The sequence below is a fragment of the Anolis sagrei genome, chromosome 12 (assembly GCF_037176765.1).
Source record: "Anolis sagrei isolate rAnoSag1 chromosome 12, rAnoSag1.mat, whole genome shotgun sequence".
In the NCBI taxonomy this organism is placed as follows: Eukaryota; Metazoa; Chordata; class Lepidosauria; order Squamata; family Dactyloidae; genus Anolis; species Anolis sagrei.
Genome location: NC_090032.1, coordinates 13,241,775 through 13,257,270, shown reverse-complemented (window position 1 = coordinate 13,257,270; position 15,496 = coordinate 13,241,775). Strand labels below are relative to the sequence as shown.

General features: G+C 44.4%; 1 protein-coding gene across 1 annotated transcript in view; it reads right to left on the bottom strand.

Annotated features, from left to right (window-relative positions):
- The window catches only part of IGSF9 (immunoglobulin superfamily member 9), a 121,248-nt gene that overhangs the window by 50,026 nt on the left and 55,726 nt on the right, over positions 1–15,496 (bottom strand). Inside the window, exons 4-8 of the mRNA XM_067472673.1 lie at positions 6,359–6,511; positions 3,887–4,038; positions 3,425–3,542; positions 1,998–2,139; positions 1,751–1,896 (exon numbers count right to left, since the gene is read on the bottom strand). Of these exons, the coding sequence (XP_067328774.1) occupies positions 1,751–1,896; positions 1,998–2,139; positions 3,425–3,542; positions 3,887–4,038; positions 6,359–6,511 (711 nt within the window). The remainder of the gene's footprint in view (positions 1–1,750; positions 1,897–1,997; positions 2,140–3,424; positions 3,543–3,886; positions 4,039–6,358; positions 6,512–15,496) is intronic.

The window sequence follows — 15,496 nt, the reverse complement described above, 5'->3', positions numbered from 1 at the left end:
CCCGGATGATTTGATGTTTTTATCATCCTTGTGGGAGGCTTCTCTCATGTCCCCACATGAGGAGCTGGAGCTGATAGAGGGAGCTCATCCGCCTCTCCCTGGATTCGAACCTGCGACCTGTCGGTCTTCAGTCCTGTCGGCACAGGGGTTAATAATAATAATAATAAGACCTTGGCCTGCACTTAAATACAATCGGCGCTGACAAAATTACAACCTGTCAGCTGCAGAAGGCCACCTTACTGGGATCTGCACGCATTATTCGCCAATACATCACACAGTCCACTTGGAAAGTGTCCAACGTGGGATCCAATACGACAACCAGCATAGTGATCTTGTTTGCTGCGGACTCATCTTGTTGTGTTTCAAATAATAATAACAAGTTTTTGCAGTTTAATAATTTTTTCCATGTTTTTATGATAGACCCAATTAGGAAATGACATTTATAGCCCAGGAACAAAAATTGTATTACATAGTATAACAATAACAATAACAGTAATAGTAATAATATATCAGGGATAGCAGCAATACCTTGGATCACTATCCCTTCAATTTATAATTATTTAAAGACTTTCTGAACGGTTCAGGACCTGCCTATCTGCGTGACCGCCTCCTCTCTTACGAGCCCACACGGTCCTTAAGATCTTCCAGGGATGCTTTTCTCTAGCCCCCGTCCCTGTCTCAGGCACGGTTAGTGGGGACAAGAGAAAGGGCATTCTCGGTGGTGGCCCCCCCATCTCTGGAACTCCCTCCCCAGGAAGATTAGGTTGGCACGCTCCCTAGCCACATTCCGTAAGGAATTAAAGACGTGGATGCAGAGGCAGCCCTAGGTAATTTTCAACGGTAAGCAAATAGTATTTTCTGTTTGTCATGGGAGTTCTGTGTGCCATATTTGGTTCAATTCCATCATTGGTGGAGTTCAGAATGCTCTTTGATTGTAGGTGAACTATACATCCCAGTAACTACAACTCACAACTCACATATGTCAAGGTCTATTTTCCCCCAAGAGCTCCTCAAGAGTGTCCCTGAGCAAAATCAACTATACTGCAAATGCTTACTTTGGGTAATGGGTTGAGCCGCCCCTGCGTGGATGTTTTGTCGTGCTTTCAATTGACGACTCCTATGACCAACGGCCTGTATCATGACCTGAATCGTCATTTCATCTGATGTCCTATATTATAGTAACTGAACTGTTTCTGATCCTGTTGATTTGCTCTGTTTCCATGATATTTCCTATGCCATTATACATTGTTATCCTTTAACCAGCTCACAAAGTGGCTTTCTTCCCCCCCACCTCCAAAATTAGTCTGTTATTATTGTTGTTGCGAGCTATTATTGTTATGTTGTTTTACGCTGTTTTATGCTGTCTTAATTGTTATTGCTTTGTTTTTAATTGTATTCTGCCTTGGGCTTGGGCCCCATGTAAGCCGCCCCGAGTCCCTTCGGGGAGATGGAGGCGGGGTAGAAAAATAAAGTTCTTCTTCTTCTTTACAGGAGTCTTCCAAAAGAGCAGTGGTTCTCAACCTGGGGTCCCCGGATGTTTTTGGCCTTCAACTCCCAGAAATCCTAACAGCTGGTAAACTGGCTGGGATTTCTGGGAGTTGTAGACCAAAAACATCTGGGGATCCAAGGTTGAGAACCACTGCAATAGAGGATGATCTAAACTCTGCATAGACACTGCAGACTACTATTCAGTAAGATTATGTTTATTAATGGACATGGTTTCATAATTATAGGGAAACAGAGCACTTACACAGAACGGTGAGGAAGGCGGAGGCAGTTGGTGGTCTTCTTAGCCCATTGCTGGGAATGCAAGTGTATTTTCCTGAATCTTCCAGGGTAGTTTTCTGCACTAAGAGGCTTCCGTCTACCAAAATGCGGATCCGGGACTGGAGGTGGCTGAAAGAGAGGAAGTTCAAAGAGCTCAAAAGCCTGAAAGCAAAGCGTTATGATGCCTGCCATATGTCACATCAACCGTGCTCCGTTACACTTGTCTTTACCTGACGTGGAAGACATTCGTCTTCCCTTGGAACCAGCTGTAAGTGAGATTGGCAGGGTATGCCTCGGCTTGACAGGTCATGAAGGCATCTTGCGTAAGGTTGACTGTGACGTTCTGCGGGGGGACCACAATGATCGGCGGCCCTTGGGAAAAAAGAAACAGAACACACATAAGGAAAGGCAGGGATAGTTAGAACAAGAACTCTTTGGGGCTAAAATCCAAGACTAATCCCTAACTTTTTCCTGCCGAACCTGAACCCTCTCCTATTTTCCTTAGAGAACCCAAACTCTCTATTTTCCCATGGGACCCAACCTCTCTCCTATTTTCCCTACTGAACCTGAACTCTCTCCTATTTTCCCACAAAACTTGAACTCTCTCCTATTTTCCCATGGAACCCAAACTCTCTCCTATTGTCCACGGAACCTGAACTCTCTCCTATTTTCCTTAGAGAACCCAAACTCTCTATTTTCCCATGGGACCCAACCTCTCTCCTATTTTCCCTACTGAACCTGAACTCTCTCCTATTTTCCCACAAAACTTGAACTCTCTCCTATTGTCCACGGAACCTGAACTCTCTCCTATTTTCTGCGGAACCCAAACTCTCTCCTATTTTCCGTGGAACCCGAACTCTGTCCTATTTTCTGCGGAACCCGAACTTGTTCCTATTTTCCCGTGGAACCCGAACTCTCTCCTATTTTCTGCGGAACCCAAACACTCTCCCATTTTCCCGTGGAACCCAGACTCTCTACAATTTTCTGCGGAACCCGAACTCTCTCCTATTTTCTGCGGAACCCGAACTCGCTCCTATTTTCCGCAGAACCCAAACTCGCTCCTATTTTCCGCAGAACCCGAACCCGCTCCTATTTTCCGCAGAACCCAAACTCGCTCCTATTTTCCGCGGAACCCGAACTCACTCCTATTTTCCCGTGGAACCTGAACTCTCTCCTATTTTCCGCAGAACCCGAACTTGCTCCTATTTTCTGCGGATCTCTGAACTCGCTCCTATTTTCCCACAGAACCTGAATTCTCTCCTATTTTCCTACAAACCCAAAACATTAAAACAGAATGAAACATCACAGTACTAAAAATTCACAGTTAAAATTCATTAATCAAACACAAAATAGTTTTGAAATTGTGTTTTATGTTTGGCAAGCTGAATGCATAAATCTGTAGCAGCCTCCAACTTGCTCCTAAATTTGTTCTTGATGTAAGCATAAGCCAAAAATCCTGATTCGCATCCAGAAGTAGACATGAAGCATTACTCAGATTCTTTTTGGCTACTGACAGCTATATGTCTATCAATCCTATCCAACAGTCATTGTGGCACAGATTCAAATTTTGTAGAAAACTACTTTCCCTTCCTCCAATTTACCTTATTATTATTATTATTATTATTATTATTATTATTATTATTATTATTATTATTACCTTGAACCAGAAGGTGGGTTGTATGGCTGATGGTGCCCTCCTCGCTGGTAGCATGGCAAGTGTATGCTCCGGCCGTGGCCCTCTCCACGCTGGTGAAGACAAGAGTCCCGTTGTTCACCTGGTAAAAATGTACACTATTTAGGGCAGAAGCTAGACATGGTGGATTGGAACAACCCAAAATCATTAAAGAGAGGCTGGACTGCCATCTGTCAGGAGGGCTTCGATTTTGTCTTCCTGCCTGGCAGAATGGGGTTAGACTAGAGGGCCGGTGGGGTCTCTTCCAACTCTAGGATTCTGCCTAGAAATTGCATCACCTCCTAATACTGATCCATACCGCTCCCCTACTGATATCTAGAAATTTTCTTAAAGGAAGCAACTACCAGAAAGTCAAGAAGATAGAGGCAAAATCCTGAGCCAGAAGACCTCTGGCCACAGATAGGTCCAGACAGATAGACATCATACCTGTACCTTGTCTCCACTTTCAATGGCCTGGTTGTCCCTCTTCCAGGTGATCACTGGCTGGGGGTTGCCTGCCGCTGAGCAAGTGAGAGTGAGTGGATTTTGGTCTTGGACTTCCACAAAAGGTGGTGGGATCTCTTGGAAAGCGGGAGGAGCTGGAAGAGAAATGATGACGAGTATTACGATGGTGGTGGTGGTGGTGATGAATGTGCCAACTCAGCCTTATACATTCCACCTGTGATCCGAATTCTCCAAAATGCCTAAGAGGAGCAAACTTGTCCTTTTTTAAATTAATGTTTATTGAACAAAAAAAAAACAGAGTAGTTTACAATGTATTAAAACTGGGGTTGTAATAAAAGAAAAAGAAAAATATAGAGGGAAAAAGGAGGGGGAGGGAAAAAGAAAAAAGAAGAAAAGAAACAGAAAAAGGATGTCTGACTTCCATCTTATCCTCAGTGGTTGTATTTCGTCCTTCAGTAAATTCACATAAAATAGTCCACCCTTTGTCTCGTATGCCTTCTCTATTCAAATTATATTTTAGACTGTTTGAAATAATCCTTAACCCGATCCCGATTCATTTGTTTCTTTGGTAGCCCCTGGTTTGGAGATAACCAAAGGGTCAGTTTATCCATGTTCACTATCTCCAGAACCTTATTTTGCCATTCTTCCCTTCTTGGTGTTTCTTTAGATCTCCAATTCTTCGCCACTATAGCCAAATACTTAAATAGAATCTCTTTATTTTTCTCGTTATCTAGATCTAGCATTCCTAGTAAGAAGTATTCTGGCTCCTTTTGAATATTAATCTTTACAATATTTTGCATGTTTCCATGTATATCCTTCCATTTTTTTAATCTTTTGGGCAGGTCCACCAAGTGTTAAGTAACGTTGCAAGCAGTAGCATGGGTGCCAGAAGGGGAAAAAGAGTTACTCGAGAGCAGGAATCTGATGAAGAACAACAGAGGAAAAGGATATACTTATGGCACCTACAGATGAGAAGTCATTTGAGGGGTTCTCTGGGGATGAAGGGTCAATGAGTGAAGGAGAAGAAGGAGACACAATGGATTGGACTAGGGGAAGAAAGAGGGTTACTCGGGAGCAGGAATCGGATGAGGAACGGCAAAGAGAGGATCCGGGCTATACTTATGGCCCCTACAGATGAGGATTCTTTTGAGGGATTCTCAGGGGATGTTGAGTCACAGAGTGGGGAAGACGGGGATGACACCGTGGATTGCACAGGTAAAGGAAGTGCAAGCTATTTGTGCAGAGCCAACATCTAGTGATACATTTGTGGGATTCTCTGGGAGTGAAGATTGGCAATTGGGGAATCCAACTGAGTCTTGCAGGGGGGGGGGGTCTAAGTCTTGACAGGAGATGGAGAAGATGGAGGAATGGGTGTAGGACTTCACATGAAAAATTGGGAGTAGCTGCAAGGGATAATCATGGGGCGGTGGTCAGCTCATATTCTGATGATGATGACGTGTAGATAAAAGTGGGTTCAGGAATGAGGGATCTTTGCAGAAGGCAAGGTGTTGGTGAATGTTCATGCATTGGGTACCGTCTGGACTTGTCGCTGCTTGTTTCATGTTTGGCATTGGTTTGGGATTTGCAGGTTACTGTTCCTGATTGTGTGTGCTTTCGACTCGGATTGGCTTCTTGTGAGTGTGGATTTCTCCCTTCCTGGACCTTGGACCGGCTTGACTATAATGCTGCTTCTGTGGACTTTGGAACTTCGCTATTTTGAATTCCTCTTGCTACGACTCTGGACTTCGGCTGACTACGCTTCTCTCCCTGCGGCTTCACTGTTTTTGTTTACCAGTTGCATGCTGTGCCTTCTTTGTGTGACATTGGAGTACTGTGTTTGATTCGGTTCTTTTATCCGGTTAATCCGGATTATATTTCTGTTTACCTTTTGAACCAGGTCTGATTTTACATTTGAGTTTTGGCCAGAGGCATTGAGTTTAAGTGTCTCTGTGTCCTTTTCCTTTACTTCAATAAACTCTCTTTTGGAACTAACTCTGAGTCTGGCCCTTTAAGGTATCACCAGGTGTGAAAGAAAGTGCCTATTTGTTGCTCACACTTCCAACATTTATTGGAGGCACTCTTGTAACACTTTGAGATTTTTTTGTGGTGTAATACACTATCTATATATCATTTTGAGCCAGTTTTCTCTTAAATCACATGTGTAGGTGTATTTAATTTTCTGGTTCCAGATTTTTTCCCATTTTTCTAATTTTATTGGGTGGTCAATATTTGCCGCCCATTTAGTCGTGCACTCTTTGATCTGTCCTGTTTCTGAGGTCCATTCCAATAATTTCTTATAGATTTTGGTAATTATTTTATTTTCTGATTATGTTATCCCAAAAAGCGACCTCTACATATACCTAATTCCCTTTTCATAATCTTTGCATCCCATCTGAAAATGATTTTTAAAAGGGTCAGGGTCAGGGAATGTAAACGAAATCCATTTGCCCATACAGTTGATGGTGAGGTGGATCCAGGTGCCATTCTGGAACTCGTCGTCGCTGTTGGGACGGTCAAGAAAGAGCACGCGGCACTCGTACCAGCCCTGGTCCTCCGCCCGCAGCCCCTCGATCCGAAGGGAGGCGCCTTCTTGGATCCGCACACGACCTGTAAGGCAAGCAAGACCCACTGACTTCTCTATATTCATTCCCAAAGCAAAGACACATAACTCTACTGCATCAAAAGCAACATTACAGACCACGTTTATTGTGGAACTCACGTACATATCCAGCGTTGGAACCACTGCCTCACTGCTTTCATCCCTTCGTTCTCATTCCCCCTCCTATCTTCTCTTCTTCACTGGTCCCTCCTTCCTTCCTTCCTTCCTTCCTTCCTTCCTTCTCTGCTGATTCTTTTTCCTTATTTCCTTTTTACCTTTCCTCCTTCCCTCCCACCCTCCCTCTCGCCTTCCTTCCTTATACCTCTCCCCTCTCTTTTTCCTGATCTCCTTCCTTCCTTATTTTTCTCCTTCCTAAGCTATTTTCCCAATGGAGGGATTCACACTGTGACTATCATTTATTTATTTATTTATTTCGAACATTTTTACCCCGTCCTTCTCAACCCCTGGGGGGGACTCAGGGTGGCTTCCAATTGACAACAATTCGATGCCGCATCATAAAAAACAAAACAGCAATTATAACAGTTAAAAAACATAAACATTAAGACATAAAAATTAAAATAGTATACTTACAATCCATTGAGCTATTACCAGTCTGGTGGTTATTTATCTAGCCATATACTTTTGAGTATTGTCCGAACGGATCTCCCTCTACGTCCCATCTCAAAGCTTAAGATCTTCTGGGGAGGCCCTGCTCTCGACCCCGCCACTGTCACTAGTGAGGCTGGCGGGGACGAGGACCAGGGCCTTCTCAGTGGTGGCCCCCCACCTGTGGAACTCACTCCCCGGGGAGATTAGATCGTCATCTTCCCTTTTGGCGTTTAGGAAAAAACTGAAGACCTGGATCTGGGATCAAGCCTTTGGTCATTCTGACAGCTAACTGAAGGAGCTGATGATAGACAAGGACAAATGGAATGGAATGGATATATGGACTCTGAACCCTGAGCATGAGACTGTTTTATTATTTTTATTATGTACTGATGTTTTTAATTAATTGTTGAATTGTTTGTATTTGTATTGCTTGTGAATTGCCTTGGGCATCTAATTGTGCCCCACTGTAAGCCGCCCTGAGTCCCCCCTGGGGTGAGAAGGGCGGGGTATAAGTAAATGAAATAAATAAATAAATAAATACTCCGCTTAACTTATCCAAATCCACTTCCAAGCCATAATCAAACATTATCAATTGTCCTTTAACCTAATTGCCCAAAGGGCTGGTCCCACATCCACGTTTTAACCTTCTTTCTAAAGGTAAGGAGGGATGATGATGATCTAATTTCCCCGGAAAAAGAATTCCACAGGCAGGGGGCTGCCATTGAGAAGGCCCTGTCCCTCGTCCCCGCCCAACGTGTTTGAGACAGAGGCGGGGCCGAGAGCAGGACCTCCCCAGAAGATCTTAAACTCCGAGGTGGGCCGTAGAAGGAGATACATTTGGACAGGTACGCTGGACCGGAGCCGTATAACATTTCCACAGGGCTTTGTTTTGGGCTTCCTCAGGTCTCAGATTGGCAACACTTGATGTTGTCCAGATATTCTCATGCACCTTTTTCCTTTTTTCCTTCTTTCCTTCCTTCTTTCCTTACTTTCTTATTACTTTGCTATCTCTTTTCTCCTTATTTCCTGCCTTACTTTTATTTATTTATTTATTTATTTATTTATTTATTATTCGAACTTATATGCCGCCACTCCCCTGGGGCTCGGAGCGGCTTACAAGAACAGGCTAAAATCTAACACAATTTGAAAACAATTTAAAACAATTTAAAAACAGCAATATCAAAAATCAAGGGCCTGTCGAAACAGGTGTGTCTTACATGCCCTGTGGAAAGCTGATAAGTCCCGCAAGGCACGGATTTCAGGTGGCAGAATATTCCAGAGTGATGGTGCCACTGCTGCAAAGGCTCTGCGTCTGGTTGCTGTTAGACGCAAGGTCTTGACACTGGGAATTTCCAATAGATCTTGGTCCTCAGAATGGAGGGATCTCTCGGGTTGGTAGGTACATCGGTCCCAGACCATGCAAGGCCTTAAAGGTGAGTACCATCACTACTTCCTTTTCCTCTCCTATCCTTTTCAGCTCATCTTCTGATGATGATGATGTGTAGATAAAAGTGGGTTCAGGAATGAGGGATCTTTGCAGAAGGCAAGGTGTTGGTGAACATTCATGCATTGGGTACTGTCTGGACTTGTCGCTGTCTGTTTCATGTTTGGCATTGGTTTGGGATTTGCAGGTTACTGTTCCTGATTGTGTGTGCTTTCGACTCGGATTGGCTTCTTGTGAGTGTGGATTTCTCCCTTCCTGGACCTTGGACCGGCTTGACTATAATGCTGCTTCTGTGGACTTTGGAACTTCGCTATTTTGAATTACTCTTGCTACGACTCTGGACTTCGGCTGACTACGCTTCTCTCCCTGCGGCTTCACTGCTTTTGTTTACCAGTTGCATGCTGTGCCTTCTTTGTGTGACATCGGAGTACTGTGTTTGATTCGGTTCTTTTATCCGGTTAATCCAGATTATATTTCTGTTTACCTTTTGAACCAGGTCTGGTTTTACATTTGAGTTTTGGCCAGAGGCCTTTTCCTTTTCCTTATCCTATCCTTTTCCTTCCTTCCTTCTTATTCTCCCATCTCTTTTCCTTTACCCCTTTCTTCCTTCTTCCCCCCTCACTGCCTTCCTTCTCCTTTCCTTTCTTTCCCTTCTTTTTCTCTTTCTCTCTTTCCTCTTTCTCTTCATACAAATGTGACACCACTGAGGGCCACTTCACTAGCCTCAACCTCGGTGGTACAAACAAATCGACAGACAAGACCTTTGACTTTTAGATCAATATGCTAAGCTTTCCTGACATAGAATATCTATCATCATCAAATAATAAGATCATCATCAACAACAACAACAGACGTCATCAACAACAGACCACCTGCTGCAATGCAACCTGAGCACATGCACAATGGAGGACCTTCTTGCAGCAACACCAGAGGCACTCCAAGTGGCCAGATACTGGTCAAAGGACATTTAATCAACTACCAAGCTTGCAAACTTTGTGTTCTGTTTGTTAAAAAATGCAACACAACTGTTCGGTCTGCTCCTGACACAATAAATAAACAAGAACAACAACAGGATATGCATGAAGTATAACCAGAATTTGAGGTACAAATAAAATAAATATCTTGGAAGGGGATGTGTTTTTCAGGGTCCACAGATGAGGTTTCCTGTTCAGATTGCCCAGTGGCCCATTTTGCTGACCATAGAAGACGAGGAAGAGGAGGAGGAGGATCAAAACCTTAAGGAAGCAGAGAGTGCTCCCAGCCTAATCCTGCCCCGGAGCTATTATGAGACCCGTAATCGGCTCAGGGACCTTGCCAGCAGTTGGCCCAGAACCAGCCAACGCGGACAGTGTGCCTCTTCCATGGTGGAGCCCGAGAGTCCCCAACAGGTCAGCCAACCTCACCTCCTCTGCACTCAATGGATGAACTCTCAACTTGGAAAACAAATTGTTCCAAAGAAGGGACAGCAACCCACACCGCCCATGTAGACCGGAATCACAACTCCACCACCCCAAATCTATTCATCCCAAACAGCGTTGCGAGTTATGTAGATCCCACTGATGGAACATACGGTGAATCTACACTGGAGAATTAATGCAGTTTGACACCACTTTCACTGCCACGGCTCAATGTTATGGAATCCTGGGAGTTGCAATTCGACAGAGCCTTCTCCTTCTCTGGCCCAACATGCTGGTGGTGTTTCACCCAACTACAAATCGCACGTTTCTGCAGCTGAAGTGGAGCCAAACTGCATCAAGTCTACAGCATAGATGCGGCCAAATATCTTCTCAGTTTTGATATCTGTAGAATGAGCGTTGGTTTCAATAAAAGAGATGTGATACCTTCTCGAAACTACTTTGCCATTTGGGAAACTCAACGTTCGGGAAAGTAAACAAAAGGAAGAGAGGATGGAGTCCTATAGTTTCGTGCTCCAAAATCCCACCCTTCTCTCCCTGACCCATTGGTTTCAATCGAAGGGATGTAATACCTTCTCGAAACAAGTCCATTTGGGAAACTCAAACTTTGGGAAAGTAAACAAAAGGGAGAGAGGATGAAGACCCCTCATTTTGAGCTCCAAAATCCCTCCCCCTCTCTCCCTGACCCCGAGGAAACGGCTCCATTGTCCCAAATAGATTAAATCCAGTTGACAGATTTTAATTAAAGGGAGGGAACCCCCGTCGCTCCCTCCTTTTCGCCCTTCTGTCTGGCGTCCCTCGCCTGCCCCCCTTTCCTTGACTAGAGCAGGGTCTCCGGTAGAAACACAATCCCATTAAATATGACCCTAGCAACAACCGCGACTTGGCAACCCTGTTTTGAAAGACACACAAAAGACGCACAAAAGACAAAGGCAGGCAGTCCATTCTGATGTCAGACAGGAGAAACAGGGTAGGAAATGGGGCTGGAGGAGGAAAGGGGGAGGCCAGGAAGTCTCTTGCAACATAAAGAAGATTGGGAAAGACAAAAGAAGGCCTCGCCTTCTCACTCTTGACATGCATTTTCGGTTAGTTTTGACCCAGATCTACTACCTGCAAAGGTCCTTTTCGATCCTGATCCTGTCCTGTAGGGTATTAGTGTCATTTGCAAATGTATGGTGATGTGTTTTAACTACAGTAGAGTCTCACTTATCCAGCCTTCGCTCATCCAATGTTCTGTATTATCCAACGCAGTCTGCCTCCTGCCCGGATCCACAATTTCAATACCCTTAGAATCATCTTTTTAACTTGTATGCAGAACACATCATGCGAGGATGTGCGGGGCTGGATGAATGCAAAGCTGGGGTGAAAATTGCTGGAAGAAACATTAACAACCTCAGATATGCAGATGACACCACTCTGATGGCCGAAAGCGAGGAGGAGCTGAGGAGCCTTCTAATCAAGGTGAAAGAAGAAAGCGCAAAAGCCGGGTTGCAGCTAAACATCAAAACAACCAAGATTATGGCAACAAGAATGATTGACAACTTGGAAATAGAGGGAGAAAATGTGGAGGCCGTGACAGGGTTTGTATTTCTAGGCGCAAAGATTACTGCAGATGCAGACTGTAGCCAGGAAATCAGAAGACGCTTCCTTCTTGGGAGGAGAGCAATGTCCAGTCTCGATAAAATAGTCAAGAGTAGAGACATCAGACTGGCAACAAAGATCCGCCTAGTCAAAGCCATGGTCTTCCCTGTAGTCACCTACGGATGTGAGAGCTGGACCTTAGGGAAGGCTGAGCGAAGGAAGAGAGATGCTTTTGAGCTGTGGTGTTGGAGGAAAGTTCTGAGAGTGCCTTGGACTGCAAGAAGATCCAACCAGTCCATCCTCCAGGAAAAAAAGCCCGGCTGCTCATTGGAGGGAAGGAGACTAGAGACAAAGTAGAAGTCCTTTGGCCACATCATGAGGAGACAGCAAAGCCTAGAGAAGACAATTATGCTGGGGAAGGTGGAAGGTAAAAGGAAGAGGGGCCGACCAAGGGCAAGATGGATGGATGGCATCCTTGAAGTGACTGGACTGACCTTGAAGGAGCTGGGGGTGGTGACGGCCGACAGGGAGATCTGGCGTGGGCTGGTCCATGAGGTCACGAAGAGTCGGAGACGACTGAATGAATGAACAACAAAAGAATCATAGAATTGGAAGAGACCTCATGGGTTTGCAGACCACTTCCTTAATAATCTTTTCCAGAATCTTGCCCGGTATCGATGTGAGGCTGACCGGACGGTAGTTGTTTGGGTCCTCCTTTTTTCCCTTCTTGAAGATTGGGACCACACTGGCCCTCCTCCAATCTGCTGGAACTTCTCCCATTCTCCAAGAACTCTCAAAGATAATTGCCAACGGTTCCGAAATGACTTCCGCTAGTTCCTTCAATACTCTTGGGTGTAGTTGATCTGGCCCTGGGGACTTGAACTCGTTTAGAGCGGCCAGGTATTCCTGGACGACTTGTTTCCCAATTTGGGGTTCGATGTTCTCTAATCCCTCACCCACTCCATCTTGCTGAGGTTGAAGATGACTTTCTTTTTGTGAGAAGACTGAGGCAAAGAAGGCATTAAGTAGTTCTGCCTTTTCCCTATCCCCTGTCAGCATTGCCCCATCTTCTTGTCGAAGAGGCCCTATTGCCTCCTTGTTCTTCCTTTTTCTACTGACATAAGAAAAAAAGCCCTTTTTATTGTTTTTAATGTCCCTGGCAAGCCTGAGCTCGTTTTGTGCTTTAGCCTTGTAGACCTTTTCCCTACAGGTGTTGGCTATTTGTTTGAATTCTTCTTTGGTGATTTCTCCCTTTTTCCACTTCTTGTGCATGTCTCTTTTGTGTCTTAGCAAGTTAGAAGTTCTTTGGACATCCATTTTGGCTTCTTTGCACTTGTCCTATTTTTCCTCTTTGTTGGCACTGTTTGCAATTGCGCCTTGAGTATTTCACTCCTGAGAAACTCCCATCCATCTGTAACTCCCTTGTCTGTTTTGGTGCTAAATTAGTAAATACAGCCATTACTACATAACATTTTCACTTATCAAACATTCTGCCAGCCTGTTTGTAAGTGATACTTTACTGTATTGAGTAACGAGAGGATGATGATGATTATGGAAATTTGATGTTCAGTTCTCTTCTCACACATCCAGTGGAAACTCCTTACTTGCAAGATTTAAAACAGAGGCTAGATGGCCATCTGTCAGGAGGGTTTTGATTGTGTTTTTCCTGCATGAAAGCAGAAGGGAGTTGGACTAGATGGCCTTTGGGGATCCTGTCCAACTCTACGATCCTATAGTCCACCATTGAAGTCATTGATGAAAAGTTTAGGTAGCACTGAGACCAAGACAGCACCCCACAAGTCACTTCTATCTAGGACGAACAAGTACAATTGACTATTATTAATAATTAATAATTACTATTTCTTATTAATAATTACTATTTCTTATTTTAATCATATTATTATTATTATTATTACTACTACTAATACTACTAGTTTGGGTACCCGGCGTTGCCTGGTTTATTTGAAAGAGTCATTGTTCTAATATGCAAAATGCATAAGGTTGTAGGTGAACTACAACTCCCATCATACCAGGTTAATACCAAAAAATGCCATCAGTACTTAAAGTTTGTTAAGTTGGGCAAGCTTGCTTGGATGCATCATCGGTGGGGTTCAATGTGCTCTCTGGCTCTAGGGTAAACTATAACTCCCACTGTGGTGAGTCAGTTCCCTCAAGTCCTTGAGCAGGTTGAGTGAGTCAGGGGTTCTGTGTGCCAAGTTTGGTCCAGGTCCATCATCAGTGGAGGTCACAGTTTCTCTGGTTGTGGATGAACTACAACTCCCAGAAAGGCAGTTCCCCCCGCCCCAAACCTCTCCAGTAATCAAATTTTGGCATATAAAGTATGTGTGCCAAGTTTGGCCCAGATCGATCAGTGTTTGGCTTCATAGTGCTCTCTAGATATAGGTGAACTACAACTCCCCCAAATCAAGGTGAATTTTCCCCAAAGACCTCCAGTATTATTTTCTGGTCATGGGGGCTCCATGTGCCAAGTTTGGTCCAATCCATCTTTTGTGGAGTTCTGAGTGCTCATTGATTGCAGGTGAACTATACATCCCAGGCCCTACAATTCCAAAATGTCCAGGCCAATTCCCCTACAAGCCTACCAGTATTCAAATTAGGGCATATCATGTATGCATGCCAAGTTTGGTCCAGATCCATCATTGTTTGGGTTCACAGTGCGCTCTGGATGTAGGTGAACTACAACTCTTATAACTCAAAGACCTCCAGTATTTTTTCGCTGGTCATGGCGGTTCTGTGTGCCAAGTGAGTTCCAGATCCATAGGAAGATGGGTTTATATATCTGTGTAAAGAATAGGGTGGGAGAAAGAACTCTTGTCTGCGAGAGGTAGGTGTGAATGTTTTCTTTCTCCACCCTGGACATTCCATAGATATATAAACTCCACTTGCCTCGTTTCCAACAAACCTCACAGCCTCTGAGGATTCCTGCCAGATCCAGGCGAAACATCAGAAGAGAATGCTACTGGAACATGGCCACATAGCCCGGAAAACTCACAGCAACCCAATGATTCTGGCCATGAAAACCTTTCACAACACACTAAATAAAGAGTGTCTGTTAAATCATCTACTCTATAATGTTTCCCATCTATGTCCATATATAAATATGGACTTCGCTCCCCATCATGTCATCATACACATGTTTCTATGTGCAGACGTAAATATGGACTTGGCTCCCAATTGCCTTAAGTCCAATAAAAAGTCAGGTGAAGGAAAGCAGTCTCCTTTATTGGCTTGTTCGACTGGTTTTAAAGGATCATACAATGAAATGCTCACTTGGAATCACACTGCTTTGTCTCAAACAGAAAAGAACACAAAAACAATCAACTTCGGAGCAGGAAAAACGAAATGCAAAGATACAGAATGGGGGACAATGCCTGGCTCGAGAGCAGTACGTGTGAAAAAGATCTTGGAGTCCTCGTGGACAACAAGTTAAACATGAGCCAACAATGTGATGTGGCGGCAAAAAAAGCCAATGGGATTTTGGCCTGCATCAAGAGGAGCCTAGTGTCTAGATCTAGGGAAGTCATGCTACCCCTCTATTCTGCTTTGGTTAGACCACATCTGGAATATTGTGTCCAGTTCTGGGCACCACAATTCAAGAGAGATATTGACAAGCTGGAAGGTGTCCAGAGGAGAGCGACTAAAATGATCAAGGGTCTGGAGAACAAGCCCTATGAGGAGCGGCTTAAGGAGCTGGGCATGTTTAGCCTGAAGAAGAGAAGGCTGAGAGGGGATATGATAGCCATGTATAAATATGTGAGAGGAGGTCACAGGGAGGAGGGAGCAAGCTTGTTTTCTGCTTCCATGGAGACTAGGACACGGAACAATGAGGAAGAACTTCCTGACTGTGAGAGCCGTTCAGCAGTGGAACTCTCTGCCCCGGAGTGTGGTGGAGGCTCCTTCTTTGGAAGCTTTTAAACAGAGGC